This window comes from Theobroma cacao, chromosome 1, assembly GCF_000208745.1.
Source record: "Theobroma cacao cultivar B97-61/B2 chromosome 1, Criollo_cocoa_genome_V2, whole genome shotgun sequence".
Classification (NCBI taxonomy): domain Eukaryota; kingdom Viridiplantae; phylum Streptophyta; class Magnoliopsida; order Malvales; family Malvaceae; genus Theobroma; species Theobroma cacao.
The window spans coordinates 31,175,919-31,188,979 of NC_030850.1; the positions used below are offsets into that span (position 1 = coordinate 31,175,919).

At 28.6% G+C, this 13,061-nt stretch overlaps 1 protein-coding gene and 1 long non-coding RNA gene across 2 annotated transcripts; both read left to right on the top strand.

The window, feature by feature from the left end:
• LOC18613550 (universal stress protein PHOS34) lies at positions 7,614 to 9,682 on the top strand. The gene is made up of 4 exons (XM_018114003.1): positions 7,614 to 7,936; positions 8,020 to 8,114; positions 8,561 to 8,682; positions 9,347 to 9,682. The coding sequence occupies exons 1-4, from the start codon at positions 7,756 to 7,758 to the stop codon at positions 9,432 to 9,434; spliced, it is 486 nt and encodes a 161-aa protein (XP_017969492.1). The 5' UTR covers positions 7,614 to 7,755; the 3' UTR covers positions 9,435 to 9,682.
• LOC108661818 lies at positions 11,648 to 13,061 on the top strand. Its single transcript, XR_001927720.1, has 2 exons — positions 11,648 to 12,440; positions 12,517 to 13,061. It is a non-coding gene; the product is annotated as an uncharacterized LOC108661818 (long non-coding RNA).

Sequence of the window (13,061 nt, forward strand, 5' to 3'; positions counted from 1 at the left end):
TCCAATCAAGCAAATAGATGAAAATATCCAAATATTAAAAACACACAGATTTTCCTTATGAAAAGATTTCACAATTTCACTAGCCAACTTTCAATATTACAATTATCAATATTTCTCAACCTCGTACCCAAAATTCATTACCCGAGAGTTCTCTCTCACTCAAGATGTCTTTTAACTCTCAAACAATACACATAATCAAAACGTAAACATACATTTCTGAGTAATCAAAGCCCCCCCTAAATTAATTAATTTGCAAAAACAAATTTACTGAAGTAAATTAGAGTAAGAAAAGCCCAACATGACATAGCCAATAATTTTAAAGAAAGAAACCAACTATAAATAACTCGGTTAGTGTAATTAGTTAAAAATCTAAAATATTCTTTAAAAAAAAGAACTACATGAAAATTTGAAAACTTTAGGTACATATATTACTCAGTGGTTAGATCTTTTATTAATATACTTTTGAAGCAATTGCTCTCTTATTTCGAAATTAAATTGCTTTCATTTATGCTAACGATAAGGAAAACTAACTTATATATACAAATATATCAATAGCATTATTATTATTTTTGTATAATAAGAAGTTGTTAATTAATGAATGAGAATAGTAACAAGTAAAATGTACTACTAACAATTAGGTGGCGTTTGATACTTTACAATGCAATGTGATTACAGGTAATGTGATTGCAAGTAAAGTGATTGTAGAGAAAATAATATTATTGTATTTGATATATAAACAAAATAATGATTAAAATGCAGAGAATATAACATTGCAGCATTTGATTTACAAGTACTTTTATAAAAATGTAATGTTAATTTTTAAAATTACCCCTATTTATTAAAACACAAGTTTAATATACTTGTATTTTTTATTTTTTATTTTTATATATTATCATCTCTTAAATATATTTTTAATGTCATATATTTTATTTTTATTTTTATTATAATATTATATATTTTATTTTCATTTCTTTTACCTATATTATATAAATTTTAATTTCTTATATTTTATTTTATTTTAATTTCTAATTCTTATATTATATATTTTATTTTAATATTTTTATTTTAATTATAACATTACAAAATGTTTTAAATAAAGTAATAAAGTTGAAGGGTAAAAATATTTTTAATAACATTGCAAGGTGCAATGTAATGTGATTGCAATCATATTACATCCCTTGACTCTAATGTGATTGTATTCAAGGACGAAGCTAACCAAATTTTATTGGAGGGGCTCAACACGGTTGAATAAGAGTTAAAAATTTTAAAAAACTAATATGTTAAATTCAATCAACAATAAAAATATTGATAATAGAAATATGAAACTAAATATAAAATTATAATTTGTAAAATATAAATAGTTAAAAATGATATATAAGATTAATAGTTTCTTCCTATGTAATCAGAATTATTTAAATACTATAGATTCAAGATAATTTCATTTCAATTAAATATAAAACGTAAAGCATATAAAAAAATATATTCAAGTTAATTTTCTCTTATATAATCAAGATTAATAAAAAAATGATACATTGATGAAATTTTAAGTAACAATATAACACTATAACTTATATTTGAGAATTATATAATAATTTATTAAATTTTAAAAAATAAAATCATATAAAATAAAATTTACGTAACATAAAAAAAAAGAATATGACAAGTAGAAGGTAAGTACCACATATTATATAACAAAAAGAAAAAAAAATATGATTAATGGTTTGTAAAAATTTAAAAAAATTATAAAAACTTATAATATATGAACAAATAGAATAAAAATGTTTAAAAAATAAATAATAATATAAATTGAAAAAAAAATTAAAGTTGGGTGAGATATGTGAAATCATTTTATTATTTTTTATTTATATTAATTATTAAATAAAAAAATATTTTGAAAAGATCATTAATAGAATATATAAAAAAAATTTAAAATTTTTATATGTTATGAAAATATTTTTAAAAGTTTTTTGGGGGGGCATGGCCCCTATCACATAAGGAGGCTCCGTTCCTGATTGCATTGTAACCTTACATTACAATGATTTATTACAAAATAAATATTATAATATAATTTAATTAGGCACGTTACAGAGAATATGCTATAACTTTTTTCATAACAAATGCTACCTTAGAATTAGACAATCATGTTATCTATTTTAAGTCACGTGACTTGGCAACTGAGCGGGTGGTCATAAAGCTAACTTTACCTGATAAGAATTTGTTTGGTCTGGCTTTTTTTTAATTTAAAAGCTATTATGAAGTTCTTATGAAAAATAATAGCTTTTAAAATTAAGTTAAAATTATTTAGTAAAAAATTTTTTATAATTTTTTTTATAAGTTATAATTTTAGTTAAAATTATCATAAAGGGGTATTTTTTTAGAGGGTAATATTGTAATTATATTTAACAAATGAGGATATTTTTGAAACAAAAATAAAAATTCTCTTATATTTTTAAAAGAAGAGAAGAAAAAACTCCCCACAAGAGCTTTTTCAAAAGCTCGTTTTTTCAAAATTTTATTTTTTTAAAAAAAGTTACTTTTTTTAAGAGCTTTTTAAAATTTATGTTTGACCTAACTTTTACTTTTAAGAGGTAGATAAACTGAAAAAAAAAACTATGCCAAATAAGAGCTTATTTATATCTTAAAAGCAAAAGCTAGGCCAAATATGATTTTTTGAGAAACTTTTAAAAAAAAGTAATTTTTTTTAAAACAAAATTAAAAAAAAAACTTAAAAAAAAGTTTCAAGAAAGAGCTTTTTCTTTTATTCTTTTAAAAATATATAAGAGAATTTTTATTTTTATTCCAAAAATATATTCATTTATTAAAAATAATTATAATATTATCTTTTTTAAAAAATACTTTTTATAATAATTTTAATAAAAAATATAATTTATAAAAAAAACTTACAAAAAAAATTTATCAAACAATTTTAACTTAATTTTAAAAGTTATTATTTTTTATAATAATTTTTAAATTAAAAAAATCAAACTAAATAAGTTCTAAATCAATAAAGTGATTGAATTATTTACGGAAGCTTAGCTGTCTTTAACTTTGGGTTAGGAGTTGAGCAGAAACGTGCACAAGTTCGTTCCTTGGCATTGCTGGCAAACTTCGTTAATTAGTAATTACTGAGCGCTTTCATGCTTCAGTGAGTATTGGCCGGCTATGCTTGTACTGTTCGGGCAACCTTTTTCTTTTATTTAAAAAAAAAAGAAAAGGAAAAGAGGAAAAAAGCGAGTTTGTTGTCCAAATAACAACGAATTGTCAACTTGAAAATGCAATCACAATTGATTGTAAAAGTATTTTTTCATTTTTAAAATTATTATTTAAAATAAAAAAATTATGATATTTATATATATATATATATATGCGCGTTATTTACCTAATATTATATTGCTGAATTGATAATAGATTCACAGATAGAAGACATTGATTGGTATTGATAAGAAAGGCAGATTCTGAGTAAAGTTGATCTGGAAACAAAAATCATGTGAAATGCTGCGTCAGTTTTGATTAGCAATCCAATCAAGGCCACCGCCGAGATGTGGACTACTCAGCCACCTCAATTAATAATATTACTATCCCATTTTTCCTTTAGAGGGCGGGACCAAACCATAGACTCACAATCGTCTTAGGCCATTTCCTTTTTCCTCCATAAAATATGAAAATATCACATAACGAAAATTGGCAAGACTGAAATTAGAAAATGCTCCCCAAAAACTTGCAGCAGAGAGTCACCAAATCTTTCTTTTCCTCCGTGCATTTTGGTTGAGGAAATTGCGGGGTCCAGTCCAGCCCCTTTGAAATCTTGTCTTCGTGTAAAGTCCCCAAGCGCTAAGGGCAAGTGTCCAGTGCTTATCCACCTGGAAAGATTGGGAGAAAGTTTCTTTCTCGTGGGGCACACACCCCCAAAGCCACAGAAACAGAAGTAGCCGACAATACCCCTTGGTTATTCTCAAAATTGCTTAGGAGCCATCGGCCAAAACAAAAGCAACGCCGCAGACAGAAAGGGACGTGAAAATAATCTCAAGAAGGATGGCCTGTCGTTTACAAAAACAATGGTAACGCCCATGGAATTCTCGGCTGCCTTTCAGCCTTTGAGCGATTAAGATTTGCTTGAAAACTTGACGTATTGAAAATAGTCATGAACTCCTGATCCTAACTTTTCTTGTCATGTTTATCCTTAGTTACAGATAAGCAGCTCTTGGTAGTTCAATTTCCTTCACTTCTCTCACCTGAATAATTTGACTTTGTAATCTCTTTTCATATATTTTCGTTAAAAAAAATAATCAATCGTGTTAATTAACTGAATTTGAGTTTTCCAATAATGCTTAAAACTTTTGATTTCCCAAATTAGTTAGTACTAAGCTTTATCCAAAGAAACCACCCAAATTTCGTGCTATAATTATTCCAATAATCTTGAAAATTCACATCCTTAATTTTATCATTTTTTTTCTTAAAAAAAAAGGGAGAATTCACTTTATCTTTAACTCTTTCATATGCTCTTATTTAATTATTGGTGGTTCATTGTTGGGTGTATTGAGTTTCCCTCCGGATATGGCTCACGCAGTTGTAACAACCAACCATGAAGCATATGATTACTAACTCAAAGCCTTTTAAAAGACGGATGAATGCTTGAGCTTAACTTATTAAAGTGTAGATGACGGAATAGGCAATATTATAAATTGGTTGACTTAATACCCTTAATAATTAATTATTCACATTAATAAAAATTAATTAAAAATTATAATTCAACTTATTAATGTAATTTTTTTCTCTCAACGAAAAAAAAAAAAAAAGGCACAACTGTATAAGTATTACGTAACCAGATAAAAAAAAAATTCATGAAGAGACTGATATTCGTTGTCAACTCCAAATTCCAAAGTAAAGAAGTTAATAAAACCCCAATTTAATCGTGTTTTTATCCAATCATGTCTGAGGAGCATTGTGTGGACTTTTGGCTTTGTATTTTGCTTGACGTATCGGCTAATTAAGAGTTAAGTGGCTGGCCAATCAAGTGTACAGTTTTTGCCAAAACTTCAAATCAAACAGACTGGGTCTGACAGTGGTCATGATGAATCATGATGTTCCTACAATTCCATACGCTCTTTTTCCCCATTTGTTTACTGAGTATTCCTGTTTGGAGACTGATCTAGGTATGGAATCAAAATGTCCGAATTTTTAGCACAAACTGGTGCGGTGCATATACAAAGTTTGACTCTAGGATCTAGGTATATGGACGGTTGTGAATCCATTCCAAGTCTATTCTGAGCAATTTCTCATCATTATGACTTAAAAAATTTTCAGTGGTAGTAACAGCTTTTTTTATTTTATGAAGTGGTCCGAAAGGACGCATAATTTGAGTGGAAGAGCCACTAGGTGTTGTCGACTACTTAATTGCCTTGTTCAATTTTCAAAGTGGGAATAGCAACATATTTTATTTCAAGACTAATCTTGTAGTTGTAGCACCTAATACTACAAATGTTTCAGTCCCACAGTTACAGTGATAGTGTCAAGATTTCGTGTTTGAAAAATAATAAAAAATGAATTGGTCATGAAACAATGGGATTTAAGAAATAATTTTATGACAATAAATTTTATTTAATTTCTAACTTTATTAAAATTAATTATTAACTAATTGCTGTTAAACATCTCATCAAACCAAAAGATTATTATAAAATCAAACTTCTAAAATTCTAAAAAATATAAAACTATATTGTAAAATTTTAAAATTTTATTGAAACGGGGCACGGACCCCTGCTAGTCTCCCACTCTCTCTGTTAGTACAGGGCCAGATTCCTAATCTACCACACTTGATTTAAAAGTGTTATTTTAGATAGTAATGCAATTCTTCATTTGTTTGCTTGTAATCCTTTACAAATTATGTAGTGGTAATGAGAAACAATGATCTAAGTCAGTTCAATTCAACTCCAAATCTTCAAAAAGTCTTGATGTCCTTACCAACAAAATTTCCCTCCATGAATAAAAAGGATTTGATTTTTATATATTTTTTTATTTTTTAATAGATTATTTATTTTGTCATAGAGTGTAACATCATTTATTGGGTACCACTAACTCAAATGTGGAATTCATTACTAAGAAGTTCAAGTATATGTAATTCTTGTTGTCAAAGAAATTTAAAGTCTATTTCAATTTTTTTGTAGTGCATCTTATTGTTATACCTAAAAGAAAAAAATCTTTAAAATTGAATTACCACAAACGAGTATAAATATTAATTTTTTAATTTTTATCTAATTTATCTCAACAACCATGACATATCTGACTAATTATTTCAATCATAATTAACAAATATTATATACATAAAAAATAAGTTAAAAATAAATAAGAATCACATAATTATCATATCAAATAATAAATTGAGAAATATCAAATAATAAAGAGCGTTTTTAAAACAAAAAAATATAAAAAAAAAATACTTGAATACAGTTTTAAATTTTTTATTTTTTTTCCCTTTATTTTAGTTAGAACAAAAAAAACCCTACAAGGATGATTTCTAGAAAGAGGCAGAGAAGAGGGAGATGGAGAGAGGAAGGAGTTTTTTTTGAAAAAAAAATAGCTTTGTTTTTTTTTTTTAAAAAAAAGAAAAAGTTCCTGTTAGGAGTTTTTTTAAAAATTTTATTTTTTTAAGAGTTTCTCATAAAATACTGTTTGATCTAATTTTTGGCAAGTGTTAAGCCAAACAGATATTATACATATATAAATATATATATTATAGATATGGGGAGGTAGATTTGAGCTTAAAGGTTTCTTTCCACCAGTAGGATCAACCTTTATGCTGTTATCTGGTGATATCTTTGCTTGATTAAGGCTTTTCCCCAAGAAGGAATCCATCACCTCTTTTTGCTGGGAAGCCCATTAATTTCGGCTGGTTTTCCTATCGAATAGGCTAAAAGAGGGCCCATAATTTTGAGCTGGAAGAAGACCAAACATACGCCGTTCTCATACTCGCTCCAACGTAAGAACACGTGACGCATCCCAGGTGGCCAAATTGGTATTCCCAGACAAAACATCACATGAAACCCAAAATCTAAAATTATAAATTGAGTGGAAATTTGAACGCCAATTAATGGAATAAAAAAACATCACTTCTCTGATTTTTAATTTTTAAAATAAATAATTCATTTTAAAAGAATATTATACATAAGTCAAACTTTAGCTCATAACTAATATTTCAATTAGTTTGATGATTTGATAATATTAAAAAATAATTTTATTTTTTATTAATTTTAAAAATTATTATATTATATAAATTTTTATTTTTTATTTTTTATTAAAAAACCCAAATTTGGGGTTCCTTGAGAAATTCGATCAAATTTGAGCCAATTTTGGTCATGGGTAAAAAATAATATTTTAAACATTTTAATTTAAAATTAATATCGCTTGTTTAATTGTTTGAGGTTAAATATTTATTTTATAAATTAAGGAATTTATATGTAGTTATGATTAGGAGTAACGAGAATAGAGTATTTTAAAACAAATGCCCAATGATTTGTCATTCATTGCCTCTACACGTAGGGATAGGCACCAAATCCTACTCGGTGTATCGTGTCTTCTAGCTATATCTTCTACGCTATTTTAACACGCTTAAGCTTGACGCGACTGTTTTTCTTTCTTCTCCCCTATAAATACCGCTTCTCGTCCCTCTTCCTCGTTCATTCAAGACTAAGTCAAAACTCAAACCCAAAAGGGAACAGAAAGGAAAACCCTGTAATTTCGAGAAAGAACTAGAGAGCTGCAATGGCGACGTCGGAGAAGCAAGCCATGGTGGTTGGGATCGACGATAGCGAGCATAGCAAGTACGCGCTGGAATGGACGCTCGATCACTTCTTTGCTCCTTTCGCTTCCAATCCTCCTTTCAAGCTCTTCGTCGTTCACGCGAAGCCTACTGCTTCTTCTGCTGTTGGTCTAGCTGGACCTGGTATGTGAGCGTGCTCTGATTTTTTTGGAGTGTTTTCCTTAATGTGCAGTAGTTGTAATTTTGTTATCGACTTATTATTTAAGGAGCTGCTGACGTACTGCCGTATGTGGATGCGGATTTGAGGAAGATAGCTGCCAGGGTTGTAGAGAAAGCTAAGGAACTCTGCCTTGGTAAATCGGTATATAATCGATTATCATTTTTGCTAATTGTTAGTTTTCTGATATAGGAACTACGGAACAGAACAATAGCAGTTGGTAGATGATTGTAGATGTTTTGAGGTTAGACCTATAAATTGAAGGTCAACAAAGTTTATTTTGGACAATGATAGTATTTGATATTAACCTGAGTTGGTTGAAAATTTTATGATATTAGTCAATTCATTGATATAACTCTATGACTCCTATATCAAGTCAATGAGAAACTTTGCAATTTCTCTCAGTAATTTATTGGATGGTCAAGGTCCAGATTTCAAACCACCTTTTTAGCCTAATCGAAATGAAACCCCACCAAAAAAAAGTATCAGCTCTACTACACACTTCTTCACCACCTAGAATGTGAAGTATAGTCACTGTGGTAGATATGCCTCTCCTAGCAGCCTCTCTAATTGTATCAGGTTTTATGCAGGTGAATGATGCTGTAGTTGAAGTGGTAGAAGGTGATGCTAGGAATGTTCTTTGCGAGGCTGTAGAAAAACACCATGCCTCAATGCTTGTTGTTGGCAGCCATGGTTATGGAGCTATAAAGAGGTAAAAATGTAGTTTTGGAACTTCATGATGAGCCATTTAATCTTTGCTTTCTCTTTAAGAAAACATTATAGTCTATCAAGTTTCAAAATGACTAAATGAATCATTACTTCCAGAAAATTGATATTTAGCTTGGTTTGTTGGGAGAAACTTTCAAGTATGCTAATATTACTACATATGAGATTTTTTTTATTTTTGTTAATTTTTGGTTTAAAGGGTGGGCTAGGCGATAGGAGGTTGTCGTGTTACCCCTTTTCCCTCTTCCATTTACACGAGTTTGAAACTAAGACTTCTTCCACACTTTGCATCCTGCAAGGGGCATGTGCCCTTGCTCAACAAGCCCAGCGGCAAACTTGAGCATCTTGTTTAGTGTTAGCCCTAGCCCGTTGACCTTGTTTACAATCATGATATATCAGTGTTTGCAGAGAAGCCCTGCTATATGATCTTGCAGATTATAAATTGGCTTTATATTCTCGCTATTGCAGTTCCTCTCATTGAATCTTCTCATACACTATGAAGACTTCTTCCCAAAAATTTAATTTCGTTTTCTTGGCCACATGCATGAATAAACATTCTAAGACAAACAGACATCTCTAATTTTTCACCTTTGGCAATTTAAATTTATTTCACTACAGCTTTTAACAAAATACTACATATTCTCTTTCAGGGCTGTTCTTGGCAGTGTGAGTGATTATTGTGCTCATCATGCTCACTGCTCTGTGATGATTGTGAAGAGGCCTAAGATCAAACATTAATCCATGTATGAGCCTCTAAAGAAAGTATCGAACAGCAGTGGTTACAGCTTTTTATTAGTTACCTAATAAGTATGACGGTGCACACTGTACCGCCAATTATGCTAAACATCTTGTATTGGTATAAATAAGCACATTTTTTATATTGGTATGCATCTGATGTCTTCTTTTTACCATATTTTAATTGTGCCTGTGCAAGTGTAACTCTAAATATTTTCTGCGTAATCTGTCATGGTGATGCAAGTGCTCAAATAATTTTTTATCAGTGGTTTATCCTGCTCCATGATAAGCCAGCTTGAAGTAAAATAAAGGACTAAACTTGTGAAAGGTTCATTTTCGTTGTTCCTTTTTCTCTTCATAGTATTGCAGGTACTCTTATGCAGAGAACTCTGGACCGCTATTGCTGGATTTAAGCTTGGGTTTGTCATGGATATTTGAGTATTTTAAACTACCTTGTTTGAGTTCTATTGGTACCGTCATTTACAATTACTTTTGGTGGTATTTAGTTCTATAAAATTGGAAAGGGCTATTCATCATCTCCGGTTGGACATCATTGCAATAGTTATTTTGACTTTGAGGTTGTTTGGTACATGCATCCAATACAATAGATATGTGCAGGTATAAAAGACCAAGTCATTCAAATAGATTCAGTCAGGGACAGTGATTGTTAAGCAAACGTTATAACAAAGCCTAGGGGTCAAAGGATATGGAATAGACAAGTTGAGGGAGCCAAATGAGGAATTGATTGCATTCAAAACAGAATAGAGGTTGCAAGTTGTGATATATTGTTCCTCCAGTGCATCCGTAGCATGTTGGAGAGAGCCCCTAAGGAGTGGTGAGCCAATGGTTAATGATCTGGGGAAGTAGAATGGGGTGTTGCCTGTACTGGCGAGCATTTCCCTAGGCTCTGATAGGCATGTGAGAACTATATGAGTACAGAAGAAGTTCATTTATTACCTGGATCAGAACGGAACAGAAATCAGAGGGTTTAAAAGCATTTGGTCGATTTTACTGGTACGCTGAGTTTTATGAAGCGATATGTAGCAGATAAGGACTATGGATTTGGCAACCAATAGGAATTTGTCGTGATTAGTAGAAACTGACTTACAGCTATCCACAAATGACAGGTTACACAGCTCTTTTGAGTTGATAGCCTGGCATGGGACTAACTGTTACGAGGGCAGAGTTAGTCCATTTTTATTAGAGGATATGAGACAGATAAATAAAAAAAAATAAAGGTTAAAATTTTTAAAATTAATATATTGAATTTAATCAATAATTAAAAAATTATTAATAAGAAAAATTTATATAACGTATAAATCAAGAAAAAAAGATTTATAATAATTTTTTTAAAAAATTATGTTCGATTATATTTTTTGAATTTAAATTTATCAATTAAAAATTATATATTGAAAAAAATTTATTTCTTTAAGATTGAGTGTTAGACTTTTTAATTCATATTATTTTTATTCATGAGTTGAAGTATTGAGACTTAACGGCTCAAATGTAAGAGAATCATTTGGACAATTTGTATATATTTTTTAAAAAAATTTGTTAAATGTTTTCAACTTATTCATACCTTAATCAAACTTGAAAAAAAAATTAATACATTCAACATCTAATATTCTTATTTTATTTCTATCTAAACTTATAATACTAAATATAAAATTATAATACATAAAATATAAATAGTTAAATACGATATATAAGATTACTAATTTTTTCTTACATAATTAAGATTATTTAAAAACTATATATTCAAGATAATTTCCGTTCAATTAAACATAAAACGTAAAATATATAAAAAAGATATACTCAAAATAATTTTCTCTTACATAATCAAGATTAATTAAAAAATGATATATTGATAAAATTTTAAACAACAATACAACATTATAACTTATATTTAAAAATTATATAATAATTTATTAATTTTTAAAAATTAAAATTATGAAAAAAAAATTAAATAACAGAAAAATGACGAACATGAAAAGTAGAAGATGAAACTCACATATAATATAAAAAAAAAATATAGGTGATGGTTCGTAGAAATTTGAAAAAACAAATCTATAGAAACTTATAATATATGAGTAAATAGTATAAAAAAATATAAAAAAATAATAATATAAATTTTAAAAAATTAAAATTGAATGAAGCATGTGAGATTTTTTTTATTTTTTATTTTTATTAATTATCAAATAAAAAATTATCGAAGGGGCTATTAAGAGAATATTTTAAAAGTTTTATATACTATAAAAGAAATTTTAAAAATTTTAGAGGGTCAAAACTATATAAGGCTCCGCTCCTGTCTTCTATGTAGCGAAATTGGTGTTAAGTTGACGCTAAAAATAAAAAACAACCAAGTCTGTGGGAGCAGTTTGATCCTTTTTCATTGAGTTTAGTTTATCTTTATCTCTTAAGTTTTAATCGAAATTACACGAAAGTTTATTAATTATCTAAATGGACACTCCGCTTCAAAAACTTATTTTTCGTTATATGCATAAGTCTAGTCGATAATTAATCGTTAATATTTCTGTCAACTTACTGACATAATAAGAGTAAAAAGATAATTTTATTTTTATTAATTTTTAAAATTATAATTATATAATTTTTTATTTTTTTATTAATTAAAAAAAAAAAACTTCCCATTGGAGAGCACCAGGTGCTTTCCTGCTCCCTTAGAGAGAGAGAGCCCTGATCGGGCTCTCCAAACTCTTTTGGGGGAGCAACAATGGATGCTTCCTATTTTTTTTTAAATATAATAATAATTTTTAAATTAATAAAAAAAGAAAAGATATTTAATTTTTTCATTATTTTTGTTAACTATGTTTGTAGTTTTGGGATAAAGTATCTATTTTAAAAATTAATAAATTTTTATATAATTTTGATTAAAATTTAAAAAATAAAGATATTTTACTCTAATCTTTTCAATTTTTTTTTGGCTCAACAGTCTCAGGCTTTTAACATCTCAAACATATGAAGATAAAGCAGATAGTTTTTGCATTAAAGGTGTGTGAATCTCTTTAAGCATCCTGCTAATGTTCCAACAATACATAGACAAGCTTTTTCTTTCTTCCTTGTGGAGGAATACATGAATGAGACTCTTTTCGTGACATACGCAATCCACCAATACGACCACACGATCTAGCTAATTAAGGGTGATCACAAATCTCCATCAAGGTAAATTCTCAAGGATGATTCCCAGCAAGGACTGCTTTGGCCTTTGAGCATGACATCTTCTTTACTTTTTAGAAAACACGGAATGAGCTGTTATCTGTTCAAATGACTCGTAACTACGTTGTCGCAAAACAGCTTAATTCTTAAACAAATCGGCCGACAACAATACCAGGGAAGCAACTGGAATTGCCCCCAACTGAACTGTCAAGCTACTTGCCTTATGTTCTACATTGACTGAATTCCTATCCTCAAAAGTCAATTACTTTACTAATTCAATATACAATGTTTATAGCAGCAACATTGTCGTATTTTGTCCACCATTTTCTGAATGATGTTTGATGTTGTAAGCCAGCAGCCCTTAACTTTTTTTTTATTATTGTTTTCTTTAATAAACCCTATACTTAATTATTTCTTCTTCCATTATTAAAGACTAAGTGGTTGTATTTGGGTTAA

Bases quoted from the DNA above. Each gene is read 5' to 3' on its own strand.
- LOC18613550 (XM_018114003.1), top strand. From the start codon at position 7,756: ATGGCGACGTCGGAGAAGCAAGCCATGGTGGTTGGGATCGACGATAGC. The intron at 7,937-8,019 runs GTATGTGAGCGT...TTATTATTTAAG, and splicing joins TGTTGGTCTAGCTGGACCTG to GAGCTGCTGACGTACTGCCG. The intron at 8,683-9,346 runs GTAAAAATGTAG...ATTCTCTTTCAG, and splicing joins GGTTATGGAGCTATAAAGAG to GGCTGTTCTTGGCAGTGTGA.